General features: G+C 51.6%; 3 protein-coding genes across 7 annotated transcripts in view; all 3 read right to left on the bottom strand.

The window, feature by feature from the left end:
- Megf8 (multiple EGF like domains 8) overlaps window positions 1-7,442 on the bottom strand; it is a 58,388-nt gene extending 50,946 nt beyond the window's left edge. For both annotated transcript variants that reach the window (XM_006988059.4, XM_006988060.4), the window contains exon 1: window positions 7,120-7,442. In XM_006988059.4, coding sequence (XP_006988121.1) covers window positions 7,120-7,306 — 187 coding nt within the window. In that variant the 5' untranslated portion in view covers window positions 7,307-7,442. The remainder of the gene's footprint in view (window positions 1-7,119) is intronic.
- Window positions 7,443-8,667: 1,225 nt separating this feature from the next.
- Tmem145 (transmembrane protein 145) lies at window positions 8,668-19,050 on the bottom strand. 3 transcript variants are annotated; one of them, XM_006988061.3, is made up of 15 exons: window positions 18,726-18,910; window positions 17,865-17,939; window positions 17,675-17,752; window positions 17,497-17,583; window positions 17,314-17,415; window positions 17,127-17,211; window positions 16,957-17,028; window positions 16,583-16,651; window positions 16,178-16,258; window positions 16,001-16,079; window positions 15,773-15,866; window positions 15,031-15,203; window positions 13,335-13,455; window positions 10,001-10,207; window positions 8,668-9,509 (listed from the first exon to the last, which is right to left on the bottom strand). In XM_006988061.3, exons 1-15 carry the CDS (start codon window positions 18,843-18,845, stop codon window positions 9,261-9,263), a joined length of 1,692 nt encoding a protein of 563 aa, XP_006988123.1. In that variant the 5' UTR covers window positions 18,846-18,910; the 3' UTR covers window positions 8,668-9,260. The 3 variants fall into 3 exon arrangements, with proteins under 3 accessions (XP_006988123.1, XP_042123619.1, XP_076430113.1); XM_042267685.2 differs by having other exon boundaries at window positions 8,822-9,041; window positions 18,726-18,908; XM_076573998.1 differs by lacking the exon at window positions 8,668-9,509 and having other exon boundaries at window positions 9,516-10,207; window positions 18,726-19,050.
- Window positions 19,051-21,053: 2,003 nt separating this feature from the next.
- Prr19 (proline rich 19) lies at window positions 21,054-24,075 on the bottom strand. 2 transcript variants are annotated; one of them, XM_006988063.4, is made up of 3 exons: window positions 23,900-24,075; window positions 21,702-22,326; window positions 21,054-21,612 (listed from the first exon to the last, which is right to left on the bottom strand). In XM_006988063.4, the coding sequence occupies exons 1-3, from the start codon at window positions 24,044-24,046 to the stop codon at window positions 21,131-21,133; spliced, it is 1,254 nt and encodes a 417-aa protein (XP_006988125.2). In that variant the 5' UTR covers window positions 24,047-24,075; the 3' UTR covers window positions 21,054-21,130. The 2 variants fall into 2 exon arrangements, with proteins under 2 accessions (XP_006988125.2, XP_042123680.1); XM_042267746.2 differs by having other exon boundaries at window positions 21,702-22,373; window positions 23,900-24,017.
- Between the last annotated feature and the right edge of the window lie 3,215 nt (window positions 24,076-27,290).

Below are 27,290 nucleotides of genomic sequence, written 5' to 3'. Positions count from 1 at the left end.
GGATTACAGATGTGTGCCATCACATTCCTCTCTCTCTCTCTCTCTCTCTCTCTCTCTCTCTCTCTCTCTCTCTCTCTCTCATGCTTCCCAAACTTAAACGGGAATGCTGGCTTGAAATTGTACAGGTCTTGTTAAATCATATATATTTTTTAAAGCTGGGCAGTGATGGCTCATGCCTTTAATCCCAGCATTCAGAACCAGAGGCAGGCAGATTCCTGAGTTTGAGGCCAGCCTGGTCTACAGAGCAAGTTCCAGGACAGCCAAGGCGACACAGAGAAACCCTGTCTTGGGGATATTTAAGTGAGTACTAAATCCCCTGCCCCTTGTACCTAGGAAGGGCCTCAGTGACTTGCCTGGCCAATAAAAAGCAGAAGTGATTGTCTAGGGCTCCTGAAACTAAGTGGCCTTCCACAATCCACAATTCGCTTCGGCATCCTAGAGAGCTAGCTCCCTCTCGGAACACAGCTGCTATTCATGAAAAGCCAGAACAAGGAAAAGCCACTATGTGTTCCAGCTGACAGCCAACATGAAAGGGCAATTCTGAAAGGACCTCTTCGGAAATCTGACCAAAGTGGGAATACAAATGACCAAAGGTGAGCCAAGGGAGCAGCTCTGCTGTAGAACCTGCCTAGAATCCCCCAGTGAGGGGCTGGGGGTGTGGCTAAGTGGTAGAGCCCCTGCCTAGAATCCCTCAGTGAAGGGGTGTGGCTCAGTGGTAGAGCCCCTGCCTAGAATCCCCCAGTGAGGGGCTGGGGGTGTAACTCAGTGGTAGAGCCCCTGCCTAGAATCCCCCAGTGAGGGGGTGTGGCTCAGTGGTGGAGCCCCTGCCTAGAATCCCCCAGTGAGGGGCTGGGGTGTGGCTCAGTGGTAGAGCCCCTGCCTAGAATCCCCCAGTGAGGGGCTGGGGTGTGGCTCAGTGGTAGAGCCCCTGCCTAGAATCCCTCAGTGAGGGGCTGGGGTGTGGCTCAGTGGTAGAGCCCCTGCCTAGAATCCCCCAGTGAGGGGCTGGGGTGTGGCTCAGTGGTAGAGCCCCTGCCTAGAATCCCCCAGTGAGGGGCTGGGGGTGTGGCTCAGTGGTAGAGCCCCTGCCTAGAATCCCCCAGTGAGGGGCTGGGGGTGTGGCTCAGTGGTAGAGCCCCTGCCTAGAATCCCCCAGTGAGGGGCTGGGAGTGTGGCTCAGTGGTAGAGCCCCTGCCTAGAATCCCCCAGTGAGGGGCTGGGGGTGTGGCTCAGTGGTGGAGCCCCTGCCTAGAATCCCCCAGTGAGGGGCTGGGGGTGGATTTAGTTGTAAAATGATTGTGCCTATCATGTACAAGGAGGTTCTGGGGCAGGAGAGTGTTTCTAGCAGAAACAGCATGAGTACAGGCCAAGAAGCTGGAAAGCACACAGCTCCTTAGAAGAGATAGAGTTGGGGAGCTAAGATGTGACTCAGTTGGTAGAGTGCTTGCCTAGCGTGCACAAAGCCCTGGGCTCCCAACTGCATAAACCCGGGCTTAGCTGCCCACACCTGCAGCCCCAGTACTTAGGAGGATCTCAAGTTTAAGGAATCTTTGCCTATATCCCAGCACTCTGGAGTCTGAGGTAAGAGGGTCATGGTTCCAGGACTGCAGAACTGCATGACTAGACCATCTCAAAAACAACACAGAACCCTGGAAGGATGAGGGTGCTCTCTTTTCTCATGCCCTCTCTATCTCTTACGTACCTATCCTGCCTCAGTTTTATGGGTCTTCTGAGCCTTAGCTTCCTTCCTATGAAATGGGAATAATTCTCTACACCCACCAAGGCTGGTATGAACTCTCAACAAGATGACTATAATTTGCCAGCCCAGAGCCCGGATGCTCAGTAATGAGCCCTGCTCAGCCACTGTCCTTGTCATTGTCCTTCTCCCAGAGTCACTAACACAGCCTCCTTCCACATGCAGCCTGAGGTCTCGCCCTAACACGGTCTCTAATGGTTCTTCCCAACTTGACGCGTGGCCCTGGCCCTCCTCTGCTCAAAAGGCTTTCACGGTTGAGGCGAGCAGAAAAGCCAGCCCCTTGACCCGGTACTTGGAACTTGACCTCATCTCTCATAATGTCACTAGAGCGGCCAGGCATAGTGAATCACGTCTGGAATGCCAGCTCCAGGGGGATCTGGGCCTCTGCACAAGCTGCTTTCTGTTTGGGGGCCTCCTCCAGGAAGCCTGCCGTGATGGTTCAGGGCTGGGTTAGGAGCCTCTCTCTGCGAGTCACAAACCCCAGGATAACTTGCAATCTTCTGTGTCAGCACTATCTGTGTCTAAGACTATCCCCCACCCCCACTAAGTCTAGGAGGACCATAGGACAGGACCTGGGCCCAAGCCTGATTTCTTCCCAAAGACTGCCTTGGCACAAGGGCTGGCACTGAGCAAGGGTTGAGCAGTTGCTGGAAGAGAGAATGAAGAGACACAAAAAAGCATGGTGACACAGGTAATTCTATCACTGGATAGGCAGGAGTGAAAAGACTATGTTCAAGGCCATCCTGAGCAACACAACACAACAAGAGCTTGCCTCAGAAGCAAATAAAAAACAAAACAAAAGCCAAATCATACCGCCTAAGCAGGTTGTATTTATGTATTGAGCAATAGACATTTATATACATATATGTATATAATAACAATTAATTTTTTAAAAGGGGCCATGAATTTGAACAAGAGCAAGGAGAGTGTATGGGAGTTTGGAAGGAGGAAAGGGAACAGGGAAACATAATTGTAATTTCAAAAACTAAAAGAAATTAAAAAAAGTCTGGACTAGAGAGATGGCTCATCAGCTTAGAAAACTTGTAGCTCAGAGCAACAAGTTCAATTCCCAGCCCCCACCTGGGGGCTCACAATCATCAGCTTCAGAGATCTGACACCCTCTTCTGACCTTGGGCACCAGGCACACACATGTTATGCATATATACACGCAGGTGAAATACTCAAACATACAAAATAAACCTAAAATAAATTAACAAACAAACAAACAAAAAAAAAAAAAAACACACCACTACAAAGCCAGGTGTAGTGAGGCATCTCCATAATCCTAACATTAGGGAAACAGAATTAGGGTCATCAATGGCATGTTCAAGACCAGCCTGAACTACGTGAGACCCTATCTCAAAAAACAAAAGACCAAGCCAGGCAGCAGTGGCACACACTTTTAATCTCAGCACTCAGGAGGCAGAGGCAGGGGGATCTCAGTGAGTTCAAGGCCAGCCTGGTCTACAGATGAGTTCCAGGATAGCCAGGGATACACAGAGAAAACCTGTCTTGAAAAACCAAAACCCCCGCAAAAAAAAGAAGAGGAGGAGGAGGACAAGGAGGAAAGAAAGACAGACAGACAGATAGACAGACAGAGAAGCTGACCACTCTCTCTGGCTTTGATACCACATACAGATTCCTGACCAGAGCCCAGGGAAATAACATACAGATTCCCACCAGGGTTTGGAAATTGCACAAGAACCATTCAGCAGAACCAAGAATCCAGATCTCCCAGAATCTCACCAGCCTTCACCAAACACCCTGTTCCATCTGGGACCCAAACCAAGTACCAGCTTATCAAGAGCCAGTTGGAGGATGGCTCACCTTCTGCCTCCCTCCCAAAGCTCAAGGTCTCTGGTTTCTACCAGACACTATTCCAGAAAGAAATCTGATCCCAAACCCCACCTCCTGCCCTGCTCCTGGTGGAAGCCCGATGCTCTTACTCCAGAGGATGCTGGGAAATCTGAGACCAGACAAAATACAATCATGGTATATGAAGTGGGTATGAGAGGGTTTGGGAATTTAGCTTAGTGGTACAGCACTTGCCTAGCAAGAGCAAGGCTCTGGGTTTGGTCCTCTGCTCTGAAAAAAGAAAAAAAAAGTGGGTATGCTGGGCATGGTACTCCTACAATCCCAGCACTAGGGAGGCTGAGGTAGGGGAATTCTCAGTTCATGCCCTCTTGGGCTACAAACAATAAGCAACCAATCCACTTAGACTTCTGGGGTTATTTTGAAACAGGGTCTACTATATAGCCCAGGCTAGTCTCTAACTTGGGATGTCCCGGCCTCAGCCTCTCAAGTACTTAGATTACACACTTACACGAACATTCTTACCTAAGATGCTGGTTCTCAGGGGTGTCTGAAGCCTCCCACACCCCACATTCAACCAGTTAGCTCCCATCTCACGAGGGAAAATTCACAAACATCTCCCAGCAGGGTTCACACTCAACCCCTTTAGCCTCTGCCCTACTTCAGAACTCTGTTGTTTCCACATACCAAACCTCTAGTCTGTCCTCCTCTAACCAGGCTCTAGCCAACAAAAATGCCTGCTCTAAACCATTCAGTAGCTCTCTGGCATCCCCATGGAAATGCCCAAACTGCCAATGTAATATTCAAGAACCAGCTCTGGCTCCTTCTCAACTCCCAGTCTATTGTACAGACATACCAGACAAACCTAGACACAGATCCTAAGACATACCCACCTCCCTCATGTCTTCATAGAGGCTGGTCACTTTTACTCCCCAGTAAACACCTGTACGTACTCAGTGGCCGTTCCTATGTACCTTCCAGCAGATTCCTGTCCTTCCCCGAGGCCCAATCACTAAACTCCCAATTCCCACCATTACCTCAGTCCTGAACACTGTCTCCTTGGGTGCTGACAGACATGCCCACCCCTCCATGCCCAACTCCAGACCAGCCTGAGCCATACAATGAGAGCCTGTTAACAAAACCAAACCCTCAAAGCTGAGGAGATGTCTCAGGCGATAAAAGACCAAAGTCCAGATCCTCAGAATCTACATCAAGCTGGATGCAGAGGTGCATGGCTGCAACGCCAGCACACTTACAGTGAGATGGGGAGCAAAAATAAGAGAATGCCCAGCAGCTCCTGGGCCAGGCAGGCAACAGTGAACAAGAAATCCTGCCTCAAACAAGATGGGGGCAAGGACTGATACAAGAGGTTGCCCTCTGACCCCCAGCAGACGCATCCCTTTCAGCTAGAAGCTTTTTCGGCTGGAGCCTTTCAGGTGAGGACTCAGAGGCTTTCCACAGAGGATTCGTGGAGTTGGGAAGGTAAGACGTGGCCGTGGCTTGTTCCTTTGTCTCTCTGATCTTTCAGCATTTACCCCAATATCTGGTTCCGGGTTTTTTTATTTAAAGACCTTTTAAAATTCAAGCAATGCACATGTTATCCAGACCTGCATACTCGTGCACATGTGGAGGAGAAGAGGAAAGAAGAGGTGATGACAGGGTCTCAGGCTAGGGGTGTAGCTCAGTTAGCAGAGTGCTTGCTTAGCATGCATGAAAGCCTGGGGTCAAGCCCAAAGTACCACATAAAGCATGGTGGTGCACACCTTGAATCCCAGAGTTAGGGAGGTAGAGGCAGGAAGATGAGTTCAAGGCCAGCCTCAACTACATATCCATCCAGTTCAAGCTACCTGGAATACTTAAGATTCTGTCTGCAGCCTAGAAAGATGATTTCAGAGGACCAGGGTTCAGTTCCCAGCACCCACACAGTAGTTCACAACCATCTGTAACTCCAGTCCCAGTGGATCTGACGTCCTTCTGGCCTCCTTTAGCACCAGGCACACACAAAGTGCACAGACATACATGCAGGCAAAAACACTCTTACACAGAAAATAAAAATAAATAAATTGTTTTTAAAAAAAAAAGATTTTCAATCTGTAGCCCAGGCTGGCCTCAAACTCACAACTCCCCGCCCCCTGCCTCTGCCACCAGCCCTGGCTTCCTCTTGGACCTGTTTTTAGCATACTAGATTTTAGCACACACACTTGTTCAAAAGCATCCCATGCTCCTGTTCCCTCCCATCCATGCCCTTGTATCAACCAGAACCCTGAGACAGATGTCTTCCCTGGGCCTCCCCACTCCCTGAAAGCCCATAAGAACAGGGCAGAGGCCTTTGTACAGGCTGTTCCTTCTTTCTAGAATGTTCTTCCTCTCACTTCCTGGCTGATAGACATAGATCCCTTAGGTCTCAACTCTGACATCTCTTCCAGAATGCTTCTCTGCTCTCCTCACTCCCATCTCATGGACTTCCTCTGGGCTCTCTCAGGGGAGCATTCTGGTATGTCAACTGTTAATATGTTGGTCTCCCTCACAGGATTGCTGGGGAGAAGGTCTCTGTTCTTCTGCCATGTCATGGTGGCATATATAATTTCTGATTATGACTGAAAAGATGGTTTTATTGAAGTATTCAAACACAACAATAACCCTAATGGCATTTACTGAACGTTTACTATGTGTGATGGCTGTTCTTGGTTGTCAATTTGACTATATCTGGAACTAACTAAAACCCAAATGGCTGGGCACACCTGTAAGAGAATTGTTTTTTTCTTAATTAAACCATTTGAAGTGTGAAGACCCACTTTTAATCCAGATCTTTTGAGGTGGGAAGATCCACCTTCAATCTGGGCCACCCATTCTGCTGGCAGCCTATAGAGAGGACACGGGAGAAGGAAGCTTGCTTTCTTTGCCGGCTTGCTATAGCTTTCACTAGCAAATCCATTCCTTCCCTGGCATTAGAGCCCACAGGATTCTGGCATACACTAAAGACCAGCTGAGACATCAGCCTCATGGACTGTACAGCGACAGGGTCCTTGGACCTTCTGTTGGTAGACAGCCATTGTTGGACTAGCTGGACCACAGCCTGTAAGCCATTCTAATAAACTCTATTTCTATATAGATTCACTCTATAAGTTCTCTTTCTCTAGAGAACCCTGACATCGGGCTTGTTAAATACCCGACTCCTTTCATTTCATTTAAGAGGTAAGTACTAATGTTATGCCCACTTGGAGTAAAGGAAACTGAGCTTTCAAAATTAATCTGTCCAAAGTCACAAAACTAGTATGAAATAGAGCCTAGACCCTGAGGACTTAGAGTCCAAGTTTTTCAAGTGAGGAAAAATACCCCGCTCTAATACTCCTGGTTTGTAACTGTCAATCTGACTCTTCACACAGTCCCTCCTATCAGAGTTAGGGCCCAGGTTGGCTGCAACCCTGTGCGGTCAACATTTTACAGCAAAGGTCCTGGAAGGGAGCTGGGCTCTAGGAATGTGCTGAGTGAATGAACGCGCAGATGAATGAACTAGCAAACGAGTGAGTGACCCACACGGCCCCACTCACCCTCGATAAGCCACTCGCAGTTGCCATTGACGCTGTAGTTGCCCGCACCATCCGTCACGAAGCCTGGAGCCTCCCGTAGCACCTGCCGCTGCCCCTTGCAGTCACCCGCCAGGACCCTGAGGGACAGCGGCCCTGGCACCGCCAAGGCCAGTGCCAGGGCCACGGCCAGAGCTCGGCCCAAGGCCATCGCCGCCTCCCGCCGGGGACGGGAGGGCGGTGAAGACCCGGAGAGGACCCTCTATGGGAGTGCAGCCCTGCAGATGCAACCTTTATAGGTGTAGCATGGCCTTGTAGACCAGGGATGTACCGGCGACGCAGTCCGGGCCAAGGAAAGGGCCGCTGTGGATGGGCTCTTGAAGCCGAGGTGCCGGCCCTATAGATCCACGGAAGGCCTTGGGCACGGAGTCGTTGTGGATAGGGCCGACCCCTAGGGACCGTAGGGGTCCCTTAGAGTCACGAGCCCCCATAGGGGGGCCGAACCCATAAACGGTGTCCAACAATTGGACTCAGGCTGCTGCAAGGCCAAAACAGACCGTATAGACAGTGAGGCGGCGTGCTCTATAGCCCAGCAGGGTCCTCCATAGCGGGTGCGGGGCCGGGACCCGCCTGGCCCGGAGACTCCCGGGGCGACCCCTCCAGGCGGGGGCGGGGCCTGCCTTCAGGGTCCCGGTCCGGATCCCTTGGGCTCACTCTTCTGCTTACCCACCCGAGCCTCCCTAAGGAGCCGGATGGGCTAGATCAGAGAGACTTGGGGACTCCCGGGCCAGAGAGGCCTGGGGGGGGGGGTGGAGTGGAGACCCGCTGAGAGGGCAAGGGGGCGGGAGCCGTGCAGCCTCTGCGAGGAGGCCAGGCTAGGAGGAGGCGAGAGGATGCAGAGCTGCGGGTAAGAGCGGCCCCGGGAGGACTATGGAGCGCCTAGCCCCACCCCTTCTCCGAGGAAGACTTCCGGAAACTTTCCCTCCCATCTGTTCCCAGCCGCTTACGCAGCAGTGAACAGGAATCCAGCACAGAGAGAATTACGCATGCGTACTGCTAAGATTGTAACCCCCAAATCGCCTCAAAAGAAAACATTTGCCAGTCAGTGGCTGAGCAAAGCTTGTGCCACTGGAGGGCGCCTCCATCTCTGATAGGAAAAGTGAAGGCAACAAAATAAAGGAGAGGTAGAAAGCTGCGCTAGATGGTTATTTTTCTGTGCTCCAGATTCAGGATCAACATAAATATCAAGTTATGCAGGCTCGGGCCTCCAGACCCCAAATGCTGTTTCATAGATGGACACACTGAAACCCGTAGGGCTTAAAATGTTTCTAAGCACCATCAAGACAGAAAAGAAGGTGGAGAGATGACTCAGTGGTTTAGAACACTTGTTGCTCTTGCAGAGGACCTGGGTTCCATTCCCAGCACCCACATGGTGGCTCACAACTATCTACTAGGGGATCCAGTAGATTTTTCTACTAGAATGACCTGGCCTCCTGCACAAGGTGCGCACATAGTACACTGACATACATGCAAGAAAAAACACTCATAAGCACGTCTTTTTTTTTTTTTTTTAATTTAAGATGGAAAAGAAGCCATGTTACAGATAAAAACTCAACGAATCCTCTTTTTTATTTTGGCAAGAAGAGAAAACGTCTTTCTGCCAGGGACCATGGGAAGGCCCCTGACATGCAGATAGGGACGGACAAAGCACGGGTCCGAGGTCACAAACCCCAGAGAGGGTTTCAAAGTAGAGACCAACTTCACAATATCCGTCCCCGAAGAGTGGCTCGTGGGTCGCAGGGTCCTGGAGAGTCACGGGCTGGGGGTCCAGGCGGTCGTCACGGGTGTTCCGGAGTCCAGCAGGGTCAGAGGTCTCGGAGGGGGTCAGGGGGGCGGAGATCACGGAACAGCGGGAGTCCAGATTCCGGAGCCGTTCGGGGCAGGGGCTGAGGGAGGGGACGCGGAGAGCGGCTCCTGCGGGACCGTTTGGCACAAGAGGGAAAGGGGCGGGACGCAGCGCACCCTACCTGGGTGCGGGGTGTGAGAGGGGCGGGGGCGGGGGGATGCCTGGCATGGCCGAGCCCTTGGGCCGGGAAAGAGAGGGGGTTCCGGAGCCCAGCCGGGCCCGGTGCGCCGCCCGTGGGGCAGAGGCGGGGCAGGGATGCTCAGACCGGGGGTGCAGGGCCCCCGGCCGTGTGCATGCTGAAGTATTCGGTGAAGCCGGTGTGCGGCGCAGCCGTCTGGGGTACGAGCGGCTGGTAGGACGGCGTCGGGCCATCCCAGCCCGAGTCGACCGCCTTGGGGTACCGAGTGGGAGCGGGCGGGGAGGCTGCGCCCAGCTCGGCCATGGTCACCACGCGGCCCCTCGGGGCCGCTGCCGCCGCCACCGCTGTCTCCTCCACCTGCTTCCCGGCCTGGGATGGGGGGTCAGGGTCAGAGGCCGTCTGGGACCCTCGGGGGAGCAAATGCGGCCCCGAAGGCCCGTCCCCCTCCCCCTAGAGGACTCCTACCACCCCAAGTATGGACGCACGTGTCAGTCAGGGAAGGAGTGGGTAGCTGGGCGCCTGGGCAGCGGGGCCAGGTACTCAAGGGGTGGCGTCGGGGTGCGCGGGGCAAACTCTGGCGGCGGTAGGGGAGATGGGGACCAGCCTCGGAAGGCGGGCGGCGGGGGCACGGCGCGGGGCGTCCTTGGGGGCGTGCGCAATAGCGCCAGGACCCAGTCGGGCAGGGTGGGTGCAGGCGCCGGGGGACGGTCAAGTCGGGGCGTTGGGGCGCGGGGAGTACGGAAGGCCAGGGGTGGGCTCAGGCGCCAGGGCGCAGGGGGCGGCGGCGGGGCGGGGAGCGGGGTCAGGTACTCCAGGGGCGGCGCCAGCAGCTCCTCTGGCGCTGGGGCTGCGGAGCTTACAGAGGAGGTGGGCGGGGGGATGGAGAAGAGCTCCGTGAAGTTGGGCACCGAGTCGCTGATGAATGTCACGTTTCCATAGACGTGCTGCGGGAATGCCTTATCTGCGGATTGGCTCCCTCCGGGTCCCGGGACCCCAGCAGAGGCGATCTGCGAAGTTCGCACGTGGTATGGGAAGTTCTTATTGGCCGCGGACGGGCGAGTCATGATCTGAAAGAAAGAAGACAGGTTAGAGAAGCCGTGTCCAGGCCACATAAAGTTTAGACTTAGATGATCGCCCTCCACTTGACCTCTCTACATTCCTCCTGAACCTTAGGCACCAGGAGTGGGGTGTCTCCTTGCATTCCGACCTTTCCCGTCAACGAACGCACCTCTAATTACTTTGCTCAGTGTTTCCTCCATCATAATCCTGACTAGTAGGTCATAACTGATGGGTTAAGGACAGTGTCCTGTGCTGTCCAGTGCGATAGCCACTAGCCACATGTGGCTTAAATTGAATCAAAATTTAAGTTGTTTCTCCTTTACACTACCTTACCTAATTTAAGTGCTCACTAGGCACCTTATCGGAGAGCACAGATTAAAGATTAGAAAACATTTTTTTTTACCGTTCTTTTGGTTGTTTTGTTTTGTTTTGTTTTGTTTTGTTTTGTTTTAGAGAGGGTCTCATGTAGTCCTGGCTGGCCTGAGACTGGCTATGTAGCTAAGGATGACCTTGAACTCCTGAGCCCCTCCCAAACTCCTGATCTCCCCCACCTTCTAATGTTGGATTATAGATGTTCAGCACCATGCCCAACCTCAGAATATGTCCATTCTAAACAGTTAATAGGCTGTTTAGAATGTCAGCTCCACACAGGCAGAAATTAATGACAGTCTATGCAGCATCCTCCTACCTAGGCCACCACGTGTTTCAACTTTAAGCATTTACCACCACAGTTAGCTCAGAACTTGACTTTTCTATTCCCTGATAAATCCCAAGATGAATCTAGAGCATTGCCCAGCTCTCAATACTGGCTGGATTTTTCCAGACTACTGGTAATGTTTCTAGATCTGTCTCTCCCGCTGTAGTCCACACTGAGGCTGTGCTGGATGGAGAGCAGTCGGCAGCCCGCGTTCAGAGCCAGCGTCACTACCCTTGGCTCGCTAAGTGTGGGATCTGGGGCATGTTGATTAAACAACCTGAGCCTCACCAGCCACCAAGATTACAGTGCCTATCTGGAAAGATGAGAGGGTGGAAATGAAAACCACTGGTGCAGAGCCTTCTGCATGTGGGTTCTCAGTGTTTCTTCTCTTTCTATCCTTTTCTGACTTCCTGCTGAGCTTCAAGATACACCACCCAAGGAAAGTGAGTGAGCTGAAGGATGGCAGACCTGATCCCTTCCCAGGGAGCTGAGTGCGTTGTGGATTGTAGGTCCCCAGGGTTAAAGCTAGAGCATTCAAGAGTACCTGTTTGTTTTGTTTTGTTTTTTCTTTTCTTTTGAGACAAGGTCTCATATAGCTCAGGCTAACCTCAAAAATTATATTTTTCTATTTAATTTTTTTCTGCTATATTTCTGTGGGAGGGTGACCTTGAACTCCTGATCCTCCTGCCTCTGCCTCCCAAGTTCTGAGATTACAGGCATGTGCTATCACAGCAAATTTAACAATACCTGTTTCTGTTTGTGCACTATCCCCCACATGAGATCTATCTGCCAGAGAAGAACAGGATTCAGAGTGCATACTCTGCTCCCAAAGGCCATGAAACCCTGGCAACTCATCTCCTTTTTCAGGGCTCGGCTCCTACCTTCTGTATAGTACATAGAGTGACTCCTGGGCTGTCTGGCAATTGAACAAGAAAGACAAAAAAAAATCCATATGGATATTTTATCGAGAATCAGGCTAGAGCCTGGTATACTGGCAAAGGCCTTTAATCACAGAACTCAGAAGGCCAAGACAGGAGGATTGTTATGATGTCAAGGGCAGTCAGGGCTATGTAGCAAGATTCTGTCTCAAAAAGGGGATAGGGACTGGGGGAGAGGAATGGGGAAAGAAAGGAAAGAAAATAGAGAAAAGAAAGAAGAAGCAGACTGGTTGGAGACAGGGCATAGTTGATGGGTGCATGTATTAATACTGTGAGCCAGTTACGGTGATACATATGTGGAACCCAAGTTCAATACTCAAAAGACGACCAAGGCAGGAGAATCATGGCAAACTTGGGGCCAGACTGAACGACAGTGAGACTGTCTTAAAAAATAAATCTCCTGACCAGGCGGTGGTGGCTCACACCTTTAATCCCAGCACTTGGGAGGCAGGCTGATCTCTGTGAGCTTGAGGCCAGCCTGGTCTACAGAGTGAGATCCAGGACAGGCATCAAAACTACACAGAGAAACCCTGTCTTGAAAATAAATCTTTAAAAAAAAGAAAGAAAGAAAGGAAGGAAGGAAGGAAGGAAGGAAGGAAGGAAGGAAGGAAGGAAGAAAGAAAGAAAGAAAGAAAGAAAGAAAGAAAGAAAGAAAGAAAGAGAGAGAAAGAAAGAGAGAAAAGAAAAGAAAAGAAAAGAAAAGAAAAGAAAAGAAAAGAAAAGAAAAGAAAAGAAAAGAAAAGAAAAGAAAAGAAAAGGAGATAGGATGTGAACCAGGACAAATAACAACTAAAATAAGTCAGGCGATGGTGGTGCACAGCTTTAATCCCAGCACTTGGGAGGCAGAGGCAGGTGAATCTCTGTGAATTTGAGGCCAGTCTGATCTACAGAGCTGGTTCCAGGAACCCTGCCTCGAAAAAAACAACAAAAACCTAACTAACGGGTATGGCGAAGATCTTCCTCATGCTTAGATTTGGTGTAAACACTGTTCAAATCTAGGCTCCTGAGAGCCCCAGCCTGTCGAATCTAGCTGGGTGAATGGGGAAGGGAGAGAAAGTGGGGGAAGAGACCAATTGCTTTGGATGGATAGTGATGGCACAAACAGAAATGTTAAAGCCTTGGACACAGAGTCAAAAATGGAAATGAGGGGGTGCAAAAAAAAGAGGGTGTGTGTCAAGAAGCCAGGAGACAAGCGCAGAGAAGGCAGGGCTCTGGGAGACATGGTAGTCTACCCAGCAAGCAGACAGTGCCTTCTAATAACTAAGGAATAAAAGCTAGGGAGATGGGACCAAGTGTGGTGTCACAGGCCTGTAATCCCAGCACACAAGAATCAGAGGCAGGATATCACTAGCTGCAAGTCAGACTGGACCGCAGAGCAAGCCCATCTCAAAAATAAAAATAAAGGAGTGATGAGTCAAGAGCACTAAACAGGACAGGTCATTCAGGCCACACACATCCTTCAGCCTCCAGTTCCCACCCCACTTGGATCGCCGTTCTCACCAGAAACACGCCGTGGGCATACAAGTGGATCCCCAGCTGGATGCCATTGACGATCTTCTCTCGGGCCCACTTCGGGATCCCAAAATTGGCAATCAGGGCCATGACAGGAACAGCGAAGAACCTGCAGGGGAGGTTTAGAACAGATAGCTACCTCTGCTCTCCACTCTGTCCCATGTCCCCACCTCCCCTGCCTTCACTCACAGGCCCCAAGCAGATCCCAAACTGGAGAATGGCCAGGGTAGCCTTTGAAAGCCAGATGTTGAAATTCCAGTGGGCAAAGTCTAGGCTGAATTTAACTCAGCTCCACACTACCCCAACCCTGGCGTCTGATAGGACATCCATAGATATCCCGTGGCTGAATTAATGAATGACAGCAACAATTAAGGACTTAACTGTATATTTCCAAACATTTTGCATATATGAACCCATTTAACTCTCACACTGAGTCCAGGAAACAAGCATGGTTTCCAATTCCAACAGCAGAAGAGAAAGCAAAGGCCTTGTCTGACATCTTACATCTTGGACGCTTCAAAGCTGGGGTCTGCACCCAGGCAGTCTGGCTTGGAATCTGCCTACTCTACATCAACATTGTTGGATAATAGTAACTGAGGGGTTTGGTTCGTTTTGGGTTTTGTTTGTTTGTTTTTTCACTGTTGTTTGGTTGGTTGGGTTTTTTGTTTGCTTGTTTTTGTTTTCTGGGCTTGGAGTTTTATTTATTTTGGTTTTTTGAGACAGGGTTTCTCTGTAGCTTTGCACCTTTCCTGGAACCCACTCTGTAGCCCAGGCTGGCCTCGAACTCACAGAGATCCACTTGCCTCTGCCTCCCGAGTGCTGGGATTAAAGGCGTGTGCCACCACCGCCAGGCTTTGGAGTTTTATTTTAAAGATTTTATTTATCGTGCTCGCTTCGGCAGCACATATACTAAGATTTTATTTATCACTGTGTGTGTGTGTGTGTGTGTGTGTGTGTGTGTGCCACATGTACGCAGATGCCTTCAGATGGCATAGGATCTGGAGCTGGAGTTACAGGTCATTGTGAACAGCCCTGTGTGGGTGCTGGGAACCGACCTGAATCTCTGGAAAAGCATTGAGCACTCTAAACTGCTGAGATTTTTCCACTTTTTTTTGTTTGTTTGTTTTGTTTTCTGAGACAGTGTTTCTCTGTGTAGCCTTGGCTATCCAGGAACTCACTCTGTAGACCAGCTGGCCTCGAACTCACAGAGATCTGCCTGCCTCTGCCCTCCCCTCAACCCCCCCCCCCCCCCCCCCGCCCCAGTACTGGGACTAAAGACGTGTGCTGCAACTACCACCCAACTTGACTTTTAAAAAAAAAAAGCTTTCTCACCATTTTACTTTGGGAGATTTGGGAGAGTAACTTTTTTCTAGATCTTAGAGCTAGGAAGTAAGAGCTTCTAGGTAACAACTACTTGCCTTTTTTCCTTTTTTTTTTTTTTTTTTTTTTTTTTTTTTTTTTACAAGATTTCTCTGTGTAGCCTTGGCTGTCCTGGAACTCACTCTGTAGACCAGGCTGGCCTCAAACTCAGAGATTCACCTGCCTCTGCCTCCTAAATGCTAGGACTAAGGGTGTGTGCCACCACTGCCCAGCTCCAACCATGTCTCTTGAAATCCCGTTTTCCTTTCTAATAATGCTCTAGGTTGTGGGGAGAATCAGGTTGAGGGCCCCCACCATGTCTCACCAGAGAGTATAGGCAGCAAAGAAGGGCACATAAAAGGGCTGCTTCTCAGGAAAGTGACGAAGGGACACCAGAACAGCATAGCAGAACCACACGTAGGCTGCCACCTGCAGCCCGATGAGCCCGTAACCAGCCGGAGACTCATATGTGTACAGTACCTGGCCTGGATCAAAGAACTGGACCCACAAGACAGGGTTTGTCATAGCCCTGGCCTCTGAGCCTGGATCCTACATCTGGGCACCAGGGACAGGGACAGAGATAAGGGCCAAGCCAGAAGTATCGGGACAGCTAGGGATGGGGCTAGGATTCTACATAGATACATAAGGAGCCTACAGCTGTAACTCACACCACGTGTGACTTATTCCATCCACAGTGACACAATGAAGGATGCCACCCTACTGTCACCCCACACAGGTGACATAGAGCCTCTAAAGAGGCTTGAAGGTGGCTAAGGTCCCCGTAACTTTTCAGAGGAGGAAACAAGCCCATAGTAGGGGTGGGAGTGACCAGCTAGGAAGTGGGGGAGCTTAAACAGAACTAGGTCTCTGACTCCTCGACATGGAGCTTAACAGTGACAGACAGTGAGAGACGAGGAGGAGGAAAGCTAATCAGAAACGGTGAAGAGGGAGGAATCGCTGAAAGACAGATGGGAAGCAGAAACTCAGAGTGGGAGAGTGGATGCTCTGTGGGAGGGGCAGTGGGCAGGGTAGGAAGGAGAGGGCTGGCAGGAGCCCTGGACACTCACTTCTGCCTCATAGATGAGCAGTACCACGTGGGTGAGCGTGTACAGGGTCATGTACACGGACAACTTCACGGAGCCCGAGTGGCTGATGCGGCCTCTGGCAAGCAGCCCGTGAGGGGAGACAGCAGGGTGGATGCTGTCAGGGAGGAGGGAGCTGCCACACACCCCACCTCCGCCTCCCTGCCCTGCTCCCCAGCCCAGCCACCCATTGAGCGATCCCTGCCCGGGCACCGTGTCACCGTGAATCCCTTCCCCAGAAGGATGAGCGTGAGCAGGAAGATGAGGAAGCTGGAGGAGAAGAGCAGCTTGGCTGGGAAGGGAAGGGAAGATAGCTCAGGCATAGGCTCAGGGTGGGCAGCAGACCCCTGGTGAGGTTTCTGCCCTCCCTCGCCTCCAGTCTATTCTCACCCAAGATCTTCAGGCTCCCATTGCCAACACCATCTGTGGCGTACTGGCCCCAGTAGATGCAGAAGAACAGGAGGCTCAGGACTGGGAGAGATGAGAGACCGAGGAAAGAAAAGACAAAAAGCAGCTCTGGGATATCACCATCCTCTAGCACATGATCCAATGTCAGACCCTCCCCGCCCCCATCAGAAGTCCAGAATCTCTGTTACTGAGCCCTGCTAGGAAACTATGGAGGCCTTGGCCCCAGCCTCTCCTCCCTCAAGCCCATCAGGCCAGACAACAGCATCACTTTCCTCAGACCCAAGAGTGCAGAGGGACCTCCTCCTCCCCCAGACCCAGGAGTCCATGCCCTCCTCCCCAGGCTGACTTCTCAGGGAACCCCAAATCTGGAATACTTCCAAACCTCACCCTCCACGCCTGCTGCCGCCATGAACATTTTATAAGTTGTATGGAGTAACTGTCGGCCTTTCAGCAAATCTGAGAAGGAAACGGGAAGAGCTGTACACAAGTGGGGGAGGGGTATTTCCCTCTAAATTCTCTCCTGCTTCTCTCTATTTTTCTTTTCTTTTCTTTTCTTTTTTTTTTTTTTTTTTTTTTGAGACAAGGTTTCTCTGTGCAGCCCTAGGCATCCTGGAACTTGCTTTGTAGCCCAGGCTGGCCTCAAACTCACCAAGATCCGCCTGGCTCTGTCTCCCGAGTGCTGGGGTTAAAAGCGCGCACCACCACCGCCATCCGGCTTCTCCCACTTCTCTTAACCCTTCCACCACATATACTGTACTCACATCCAAAGTAACAAGAGAGGATGAAGATGAGGGTGAAGATGAGGAGAAAGGTCACATCCGTCTCCAGGATCCCTAGGAGTCAATGGGAGGGCTAGGAGAAGGCTTTCTGAGCGGGCATCTCTACCCACCCCTGGCCTCCATTCTGGCCCGTTCCTCCAATATCTGCTCACCAAATTCATCAGCTGAGAAGTGCCGTGTCCAGAAGGACTTGCCGTTGGTGAGGACCATCTCATACTCCAGCTGCAGCCCATCTCCCTGTGCGGAGCGGAGAGGCCTAAGAAGGGCTCCGGGCAGGTAGGGGAGGTCAACAGGAAGGGAAAGAGGAGCAAAAAGCTAGATGCTGCCCCAACCCCTTACCCCACACTTGCTGAGTGCAATGTACCACCACCTCTCACGCACAGAGCGGAAGCTGCGGCCACTGGAGCAGCTCATGTAGCGAGTTCCCTCTTCTGACACCACCTGGGGAGAAGGCAGGAGGCTGAAGCCTTGTCCTTGGTGCCACCAGCCCCCCACCTTCAGCCCCTGTGTGCCCCCTCGAACCTGACAGCCTGACCAGGCATACTGAGTGGTGAGATTGATGACCTGGTTGTTCTCCGGCCTGATCACAGACTCCTTGGCCAAGCAGTCCTAGGGCGGGCAGGGCAGGGCCATGGTCACCCTGAGTGGCTGTGGCTTTCTGCCCCCCACACAGGCCCCACACGCTCCTCGCAGCCCTCACCTTGTCCCTTGCCTTGTACACAGCTGGCCACTGGGAGGGGTCGTCGAAATAAAGGAGTATGTTCTGACAGCACCTGGCCTGGACACCCAGAGATTTGGTGGGTCGGGGGTGTTTACGGGAAACTGGACAGCTTTTGCCTTGGAGGGCCAAGGTAGTGTCCAGCCTCAGGAGTGTGGCTAGGGAGACTCACCTCCGGGTATCGGAATCGGAAGTCCAGTCGGCCATAATCGGAGAGGAAACAAAATCTTGTCAGGAAGACCCAGTCCTGGCAAAATGACCCAGTGAGATCTGAGTTCTTCAAGAACCCAGCTGGACCCCACCCAGAGACCCTCAACTCTCCTTCCCTACCCAGGGCTATTTGGCTTCCCAAATACCACAAGGTGGCTAAGTCACCTCCAGAATTCTTTCCAGATCCATTTGCTGTGTGTCCAAATTCCTGCCTCCCTGGTTTTCCCTCTCAGATGTCCCTCAAGTTTCCTTCCCTCCTCCTCCCCATCTTCCAGACACACTGAAAAAGACCATGGATGGCCAGGTGCACATTCCTGCCACCATCTGTCCTAGGCTCTCTCTCAGCTGCATTCCGCCAGTTTCTCTCTGTCTGTCTCTCTGTCTCTGTATCTCTCTCCATCTCTCTGTCTGTCTCTGTCTGTCTCTGTCTCTCTGCCTCTCTGCCTCTCTCTCTCTCTCTCTCTCTCAGGTGGTCCCACAGACCATGTCGTCCTGAGGAATCTTCTGAACCTTCCCTGCTGGTCGGTCCTGAGCAGGCCAGGCGACCTCCACTTGGTGGAGTGAGGGGTGCTGTCCCTTCAGCACCACAGCACCCCCACGGCGCAGCTAGCTATGCTCCCGGTAACTCCGACTCCCAACCGACCCTCCCCACCCAGCCTCACCTCGACAACCACAGTGCAACCCCCAGCCCGCAGCCTCCGCCCAAGCCCAGTCCCCCGCCACCCAGGCCCCGGCCCGGGAGGGGCGCAGGGGGCGGGGCGGTATCCTCCCCTCTTGGGTCCCTCTGCCCGGGGAACGCTAGGGGATGGCTCGATGCGCTCACCTCCTTGGAGCTGAGGTTGCCCCTCACGTACTTGGCCCGGGCGCGGGGGGACAGTGGCAGCAGCAGGAGCAGCAGCGGCGGCAGCAAGCGGCGCAGCGCGGGCGCGCGCGAGGACTCCATTCCTCCCGCTCTGGCCTCGGCTCGGCTTCGGCTCCCGCTCCTGCTCCGGCCCGGTGACGAGAGCGCGCGGGCTGGCCAACGCGCGCCCCCGATTAAAGGGGCCGCCGGACTCGGCGGTCTCCGCGCCCACCTCCGGGACGAAGCCAAACTGTCGTCTGCCTTTCCCACCCGAGAAAGAACACCGTTTGCAATCCTCTTGTCACCTCGCCCCAGCTCTGCTTCTCTTCTATAGGAGTCTCCAAGATACCTCAAGATGTGTGTGTCCTAAACTGAACTCACATTCCCACAAGCAGGGCATCCTCCGGACTGCAGACTTCAGGATGCCCACAACCCAGAAAAGTGAACTCTGCCCTGACCACTCCCACCCAATTTAGATCCCAAATTATTCTATTGTGACCCGTTCCCTAGAGTCCACAAACCCTGTCAAGTGCCCATAGACACACACATAGAGAGAGACATTGTTCTGGGGCACACACCTGGTAAAGCACTCTAACAAAACCACCATGGCTGCCTGCCCCACCCCTACGGTGTGAACCCCAGCTGCCCTGAGACACCAGTGTGAGGTATCTAGGAGCTAGCACACCAGCTGCCAGGGTGAAAGTCTTGGCTTTGCCATTTCCCTACCAGAAAACCTAGGCCAAGACCCCAGTGTAGCTTCCTCCCCCCTCCCAAGCTGCTATTAATCCTATCATTTTCCATGGGGGCAACTGAGAGCCCTGGGAAGGACTTCCAGCGTCAGAGTCCAATTTGATTTTTCTTCTCAGACTCCAACATTCCTAGTTGCATCCTTCACCCTCCACTGCAGAAAATTCACCGCTGCTCAAAATGCCATTTTTTTGTTTTTGTTTTTCGAGACAGGGTTTCTCTGTGTAGCTTTGCGCCTTTTCCTGGAACTCACTTGGTAGCCCAGGCTGGCCTCGAACTCACAGAGATCCGCCTGGCTCTGCCTCCCGAGTGCTGGGATTAAATGCGTGTGCCACCACCGCCCGGCTCAAAAAGCCATTTTAAAAGCTTTCTGGTGGGGTGGTGGTGGTGCACACCTTTAACCCCTGGACTCTGGAGGCAGAGACAGGCAGTTCTCTGTGAGTTCAAGGCCAGACTTGTCTATGCATTGAACTCCAGGCCAGCCAGGACCACATAGTGAGAATGTGTTTGAAAACAAAGAGCCACAAACAAAAAGCTTTCTGGCTGTGGATGTAGCTCAGTGGTAGTGTGCTTGCCTAGCATGTGCATGATCCTAAATTACATTCCCAAAGTGGCAAATAAATACCATTCCTGGGGTGAGATACGGTACAAGCAATTAATCCCAGCACTTGGGAAACGGAGGTGGAGTGCCCCAAATTCTAAGCCAGTCTGGTCTACATAGCAAGTTTCAGGTCAGCCAAGGCTACCACAGGGAGACTATTTCAAAACAAACACACACACACACACACACACACACACACACACACACACACAAAAGGTCAACCAGGGCTACCACAAGGAGACTATTTCAAAACACACACACACACACACACACACAAAGGTCAACCAGGGCTACCACAGGGAGACTATTTCAAAACAAACACACACATATACACACACACACACACACACACACACACACAAGGTCAACCAGAGCTACCACAGGGAGACTATTTCAAAACACACACACACACACACATATACACACACACACACATGCACGCACGCACGCACGCACGCATGCACGCATGCACGTGTGGGGTGGGGGCAGGAAATGCATGGGAAAACTTTGTGTGAGGTCTTCACCATGTGACTTGGGATAATTATTAATTTCCTGTGTGTATTAGAGGGGAGAGTTGTTTTGTTTTGTTGGGGTTCATTGGATTCATAGTCCAGGTTGGCTCAAACAAAGGATAACTGTGAACTCTCAGCCCTCTTGTCTCCACCACCCCAAGCACCGAGAGGCTTGCCGGCCCCTCGGGCCCCAGCAAGGTAACAAGTCACACACTTCTCCATCCTGGCCTTAGGACTCAGACCTAAAGAAAGCTGCTTTCACTCCGGAGGCAGAGACAGAGGGACCTCTGAGTTGAGGCCAGCCTGGTCTACAGAGTGAGTTCCAGGACAGCCGGGGTTACATAGAGAAACCCTGTCTCAGAAAACAAAAACAACCCCCCCCAAAAAAATAAAACCATAAAATAAACAAAACTAAAAAGCTGCTTTCCTGAGACAGCCACTCACTGAAAATCAAGAGGACCAAGACGGTGTTTATTGAGGTGACTGGGAGTACGGGATACCTGCCCCCAGCCCTACCCATCGTCTCCTCAGTATAGTTTCATTGGGGGGAAGGACCAAGACTCTGGGCTTCTCTGAGTCACCACCCAGGAGAGGCTGAGCAGTGGGGCAGGAGGGTCGGGGCTCCAGTCCAAGTCCTTATTGCCAGATGTTCGGGGCAGCAAGGGTGACGGTGGCTGAGGTAGGGGTTGAGGTGGGCAGACATCCCGGGGCTGGGGCTGGGGTGGGGTGGCTATGAGCCAGATGCTTTTCAGCATATCAAACGCTGTTGGGGGACCACACGCGACCCCAGATGGTGAAGATACTGAGGGCAAGATGGGCAGCTGATGATCTATAGGTGGCACCAGGCTGGCCCTGTGTGAAGGGTTGCTGCTGCAAGTATGAGGCACGGCAAAGTTAACCCCCTTCGTGCCCTGTTGAGTCCTTTGCCTCCCCTCCCTTGGAGCATGCTCAGGAACATCCATACCAGAAGGTGTCGTCCTCCGTCTCTCGGGGACGCTAGGCTTCGTCTCTGGCACAGAAGAAAGAAGCATGGAGATCAGTTGAACCACAGGAGAGAAGTGAAAGGGAAGAAGGATGGGGGATAGGAAGTGGACTCACCAGGCAAGGGTGACTGACAACCTCGGAGCACCAGGGCAAGATCCGGCACGCAGCCATGGCAGCCTTGTAAGGTTCTTAGGATGGCATCCCTGGACTCCTGCACTAGGTCCCTCGTAGGAAAGGCTTGTGGCAGAATCAGCTGGCACTGCAGCTCCTCCAGCAGCTGCCCCAACACAGGGAGCTCCGGGGAACTTGGTGGGCTTGAGTCTACACCTCCCGGTGCCTGGTTCTCCTTGCCTCTTGCCTCTAAGGCTGGTTCCTGGACTCTGCTTGGGCTGCAGGAGGACTTTGTGGGTAGTGGGGGGGTACATGGTTCCAAGGAGCCACTGTTAAGCAGCCGGGCCACATCCAGGGACTTCACTTCATGGTTGAAGAGACCCCGGTGCTCCCGGCTCAATCTGCCTTGAGTTATGACGACAAGCTTGGGGGCTGCAGACGCCACAGGATCCTGGAGGATCACAGATGGATCCCGACTGGACGCGGGAGGATCCTGACGGGCCAGTGGCCGGTAGCCACTCACCAGGGCCTTGTTTCGCTCCCTCCTAGTTTTGCGACGCCGGATACGACCAGATTTCTCAAGCTGCTGGAAAGGCTGAGAGACCGGTCCCCGAGGGTCCATGATGGCCTAGAAGGCATGGTGGTCATCAGATGCAGATAAATCAGGGACAGTAGCTAAGTGGGAGAAGACGGTCAGGGCAAAGGAAGAATACTATTTAGAGAGATGAGAAAAAGAAGTGAACAGAGAGCCACTGGAAAAGGCCGGGCCACAGGAGTCAAAAATGAGGTCCAGGTAGTGACAGTTAGTAGGAAAAGAGATCAGGAAATGGGGACAGAGTAACAGGGAACAAGAACATGGAAAAAACAGTTAAAAGATGATGGCCAGGCCTCTAATCCCATCTGTTCAAGAAGGGTGAAGCAGAAGAAGCAGAAGTTTAAGGCCTGCCTGGGCTACAGAGTGAATTCAAAACCAACCTAAGTAACACAGGCCCTGTCTAAAAATAAAAAATTTAAAAAGCCTGTTTTAGGGGATTAAAGAGCTGGCTCAGCAGTTAAGAGCACTCAGTGCTTTTTCAAAGGACCAAGCTCAGTTCCCAGCACCCATCTCAGAGGAGCCTAACTCTAGCTCCAGGGGATGTGATGTCCTCTTCTGGCTATTGCAGGCATCTGCAATCACATTCCCCATATTCCCACATAGACACACACACACACACAAACACACAAAAAAAATTTAAATAAATTTTACAAGAAAAAAAGTCTGAGCTTGCACACATGAAACCCTGAGCACTGAAAAAATAAAAGCTGGGATACAATTCAGTAATAGAGCACCTGCCTAACAACTGCATGAACCTAGGTTCCTATACTCAGTGGCTAGTGCCGTGTGTGTGTGTGTGTGTGTGATATTAAATGTTAAAAATAAATAAGCCGGGTGGTGTTTGCCTTTCACCCCAGCACTTGGGAAGCAGAGGCAGGCAGATCTCTGTGAGTTCGAGGCCAGCCTGGTCTACAAAGCAAGTTCCAGGACAGCCAGGGCTTCACAGAGAAACCTAGTCTTGAAAAACAAGCCAACAAACAAAAGGACAAAATGAATTAATAAATGAATGAATGATGGACCAAGCAGGATGCTACCTGATATATTCATCCCCCTTGCATCATGTGTTGGAAGCCAGCTAAGACTACACAGCCAGATAGTGTCTCAAAAAGAACAACACAAAAAAATGGAAGTTGGGAACAAGATCACGAGCTCGTGAGGAACTTGAGGGACTAGAACGAGATTTGGGACAGAGAGGATATCCACGGCTCGGCAAGGTCCACAAGACAGGAAATGGAAATAGTAAAGGAGGGCAGGAAAGAGGAGCTCGCATGGTGGTGAAGGTCTGTAACTCCAAAATTCAGAGAGTGGAGGCAGGGAGACCAGGCGCTCAGGGTCATCCTCAACCCGCTACGATTGCGGCCAGCCTGGGCTACATGAGACCTCGTCTCAAAAAACTGAACGGCGTAAGGCAGGCGGTGAGGGCACCCAGAGAAGTCGAGGGGCCCGCTTCGGGCGGACATAATTCACAAGAGCGTTCGGAGTGGGGGTCCGCTCCTGAGGGGGTGCCTACGGCAGGGGGCAACTCCAACAGTTGAGGACGGCCCAGGGGGCTGAGTGACGGGGTGGGGGCAGCTGGTGGGGGCAGGGTGGCGGAGGGGTGCCTCACCCTCTTCTCTCCTAACGAGCCCCACCCTGGGCTCCTCGTGGCTGTGGAGAGCAATGGCTTCTTTTCTGTCGAGACCCGAGCCTCGAAGCTGTTCGCGCTCCTCCGGCCCTTGAGCGCGGGGTAAACCAGCGAGCACGCCCCACGCATGCGCGCCCCTGGCCACGCCCCCCCGCCTCAGAGTCCCTAGAGAAGCACGAGGCACCAAGAGTGACAGTTATAGCCCCGCCCAGCCGCGCCTCTCCCTCCTCTGGGCTACGGGTCGCCTCCGAGGTCCTCTAGGCCCGCCCCCTTCCTCGATGCTGATTGGCTTAGCTGCTGGCGGCCGGCGTAACCGGTGCAAAAGGACGGCTAGGCTCCATGCTCACTGATGCTCTGTGGACACACACTGGAACCAGCGCTTCCAAGCTGTGTGGCTTCAGAAAACTTTGTGACTGCTGCTTTGAGCCTGTTTCCCTTTTGTTTGTTTGTTTTTGCCGAGACAGGGTTTCTCTGGCTGTCCTGGAACTCGCACTCGAGAAAAGGCCGGCCTCGAACTCACAGAGATCCGCCTGCCTCTGCCTCCTCCCGAGTGCTGGGATGCAAGGCCTGCGCCACCACCTCCCACCCGTGTCCTAGTCTGTAAAGTCGGTTGGTAGTAGGACCTGCCCCATGCGGTTTGTAAAAAGATTGACTGAACCACCAGCACGTTTGTGAATGAATGCTTGGTAGTTGGGATTCTCCACTTGCTTCAGGTATTCTCTCTACCTCCAATTTATCTGTTGACCAACACGTGTCCCCTCACGCGTTTTTTAGTTTTTAGGGTTGTTTTGTTTAGCTGGCTCATTTGCCCAGGCTGGCCTCTTGTCTCTCAGCTGACTAGTTTTTAGCTTTTGAGGTAGTGTCCTTATGTATGTAGCTCAGGATAGCCTGGAACACTTCTTAGGCGCTGGGATTACAGTGTGCGCCACCACGGGTGGCCCTCAGACTTCGAGTCAAACTAAACTAGGCCAGCGTATAGCCCTGTCAAAATGTTAATAATCTATGGCTTTTCTTTCTGATCCTCTAATCTTTAGTGGCTCTCAAACCTTGCTCACACAGTTTCTGGGTCACAGGCTCATGAGGGTTACCTAACAAAGGAGGGTGGCCATGAAAAATTTGGCAATAGTAAAAGGTTTCTGAAAGTACAACAAAATCAAACATATATAATATGTGTTCCTTTTCTGAGGCAAACCAAAGGTATATTTCTCAAGGTTCTGCTATCAGCAGCGTTGATGGAGGATCTTTTATACATTTGTAATAGATAGATATAAACCAGATTGCAGTTTTTGTTTTTCTTTTTTTGAAAATTAAAAAAAAAATCAAACATAATAAACCTAAGGTGAAGCCAGGCGGTGGCGGCGCACACCTTTAATCCCAGCACTCGGGAGGCAGAGGCAGGCGGATCTCTGTGAGTTCGAGGCCAGCCTGGACTACCAAGTGAGCTCCAGGAAAGGCGCAAAGCTACACAGAGAAACCCTGTCTTGAAAAATCGAAAAACCAAAAAAAAAAAAAAAAAACCTAAGGTGTTTCTAACAGCGCTTATCCATTTTGCAATTCAAAACTTGTGGTGGTAAGAGCCTTTAATCCCAGCACTCTGAAGGAGGAATTCTGTGAGTTCAAGGCCAGCCTGGTCTACAATAGCAAGTTCCAGGACAGGCAGGACTAACTACATAGACAAACAAAACAAAATACCTCATGGCAGCTGTGGCTGGGAACATGTAGTGTACACATTTGAACTATACACACCATCAGTCTGTGCGATGCCAGTGAGCCTGCCTCAGAGTCTGTTCCAAGACTATATGCTATGAACTGCAATGTTTTGTCTGTAAACAAAAAGTTTCCTCCCCTTATAGAAACACAGTGCTGGAAATTAAAAAAAAAAAAAAAAAAAAAGTCGCTTGGGAGGCAGAGGCAGGTAGAACTCTGTGAGTTCGAGGCCAGCCTGGTCTACAGAGTGAGTTCCAGGTCAGTCTAAGCTATGAAGTAAGACCTCCTGTCTTAAAAAAAAAAAAAAAAAAAAAAAAAAAAAAAAAAAAAAAAACTTTCTCAGGCAGAAAAAAAGTTTAAGAAGCCCTATTCACCAAGGCAGAGGTGGCAGGATGGAGAGTTTAAAGTCATCCTCAGCTGCATGAAACACCATGCCTCCAAACAAACAAATAGAAAAGAAGCCCGGTTCAAGAAAAACCCAAACCCTCAGAATCTGTCTCCTCCATACATGGAAACAAACATGGACCTATTAATGTAATTAATATTCATTCGGCAAGCACTGTACCTGTTCAGTAATGACTTTATGCCAGTACCACACAATAAATAAAACTCTTCGCTATTTCAATATCAAACTACCCGGAATAAATGGATAGATGCGAAAGTCCAACCTGGAGGTGGGGCGGCAAGAAAACAACTAGGCCATTCAGGGAAGAGGAAGACCCTGGGGAACTGCACAACATTGAGCTTTGGTGTTAGAGCCAGGGACAGAAGGAACATGGCTTGAAAATGGCCTTGGCTAGGAATATGGGTTTTGGAGTCCAGACCGATCCAACTGGAGTGAGTGGTGGCACTTCGTATCTAGAGAGAGGAGCAGAGGCCACGCATGTGCAAGAGGATCCGCAGGAGCGGTGCCAGGTTGGACCTGGGCAGGGCCCTGCAGCCATCTCCAATTTCTGGGCTTTCTGCACCTTCTATTGTCCACGTAGGTCCTGTGGTGCCTCGAAGGCATATAGTTATGTATTTGAGATTTTATACCAATTAAAAAAACTAATGTTGGCCGGGCGGTGGTGGCGCACGCCTTTAATCCCAGCACTCGGGAGGCAGAGGCAGGCAGATCTCTGAGTTTGAGGCCAGCCTGGACTACAGAGCGAGATCCAGGAAAGGCACAAAACTACACAGAGAAACCCTGTCTCAAAAAAAAAAAAAAAAAAAAAAAAAAAAAAAAAAAAAAAAAATCTAATCCCAGAACTCGGGAGGCAGAGGAAGGTGAATCTCTGTGAGTTCAAAGCCAGCCTGGGACCTCACTGAAAACAAAACAAAAATCTCGAGCTTTAAGTAGGGAAGACCCTCTCAAAGCCACTCTGGTGCTGCCTTAGAAACCTCTAATCTCCAGTTTCCTTTCCTTCCTTTTTTGTTTTTGTCTTTTGAGACAAGGTTTTTCTGTGTAGCCTTGGCTATCCTGGAACTCACTATGTAGACCAGTCTGGACTCGAATTCAGAGATCAGTCGGCCTTTGCCTCCCGAGTGCTGGGCTTAAAGGTGTGAGCCACCACCGCCCAGCTTGGCTGGCTTTCTTTCAAGCTCCCCCACACCAGTAGGAAATGGGAGCGTCCCTTCCCGGTGCCGACGAGTCACCCCCTCCGGGGATCCGAGAATGAGCCCGTCC

This window comes from Peromyscus maniculatus, chromosome 1 (genome assembly GCF_049852395.1).
Source record: "Peromyscus maniculatus bairdii isolate BWxNUB_F1_BW_parent chromosome 1, HU_Pman_BW_mat_3.1, whole genome shotgun sequence".
Taxonomy (NCBI): domain Eukaryota; kingdom Metazoa; phylum Chordata; class Mammalia; order Rodentia; family Cricetidae; genus Peromyscus; species Peromyscus maniculatus.
Note: the sequence above shows the minus strand (reverse complement) of the source record. Positions and strands in the feature narration are given on the sequence as shown.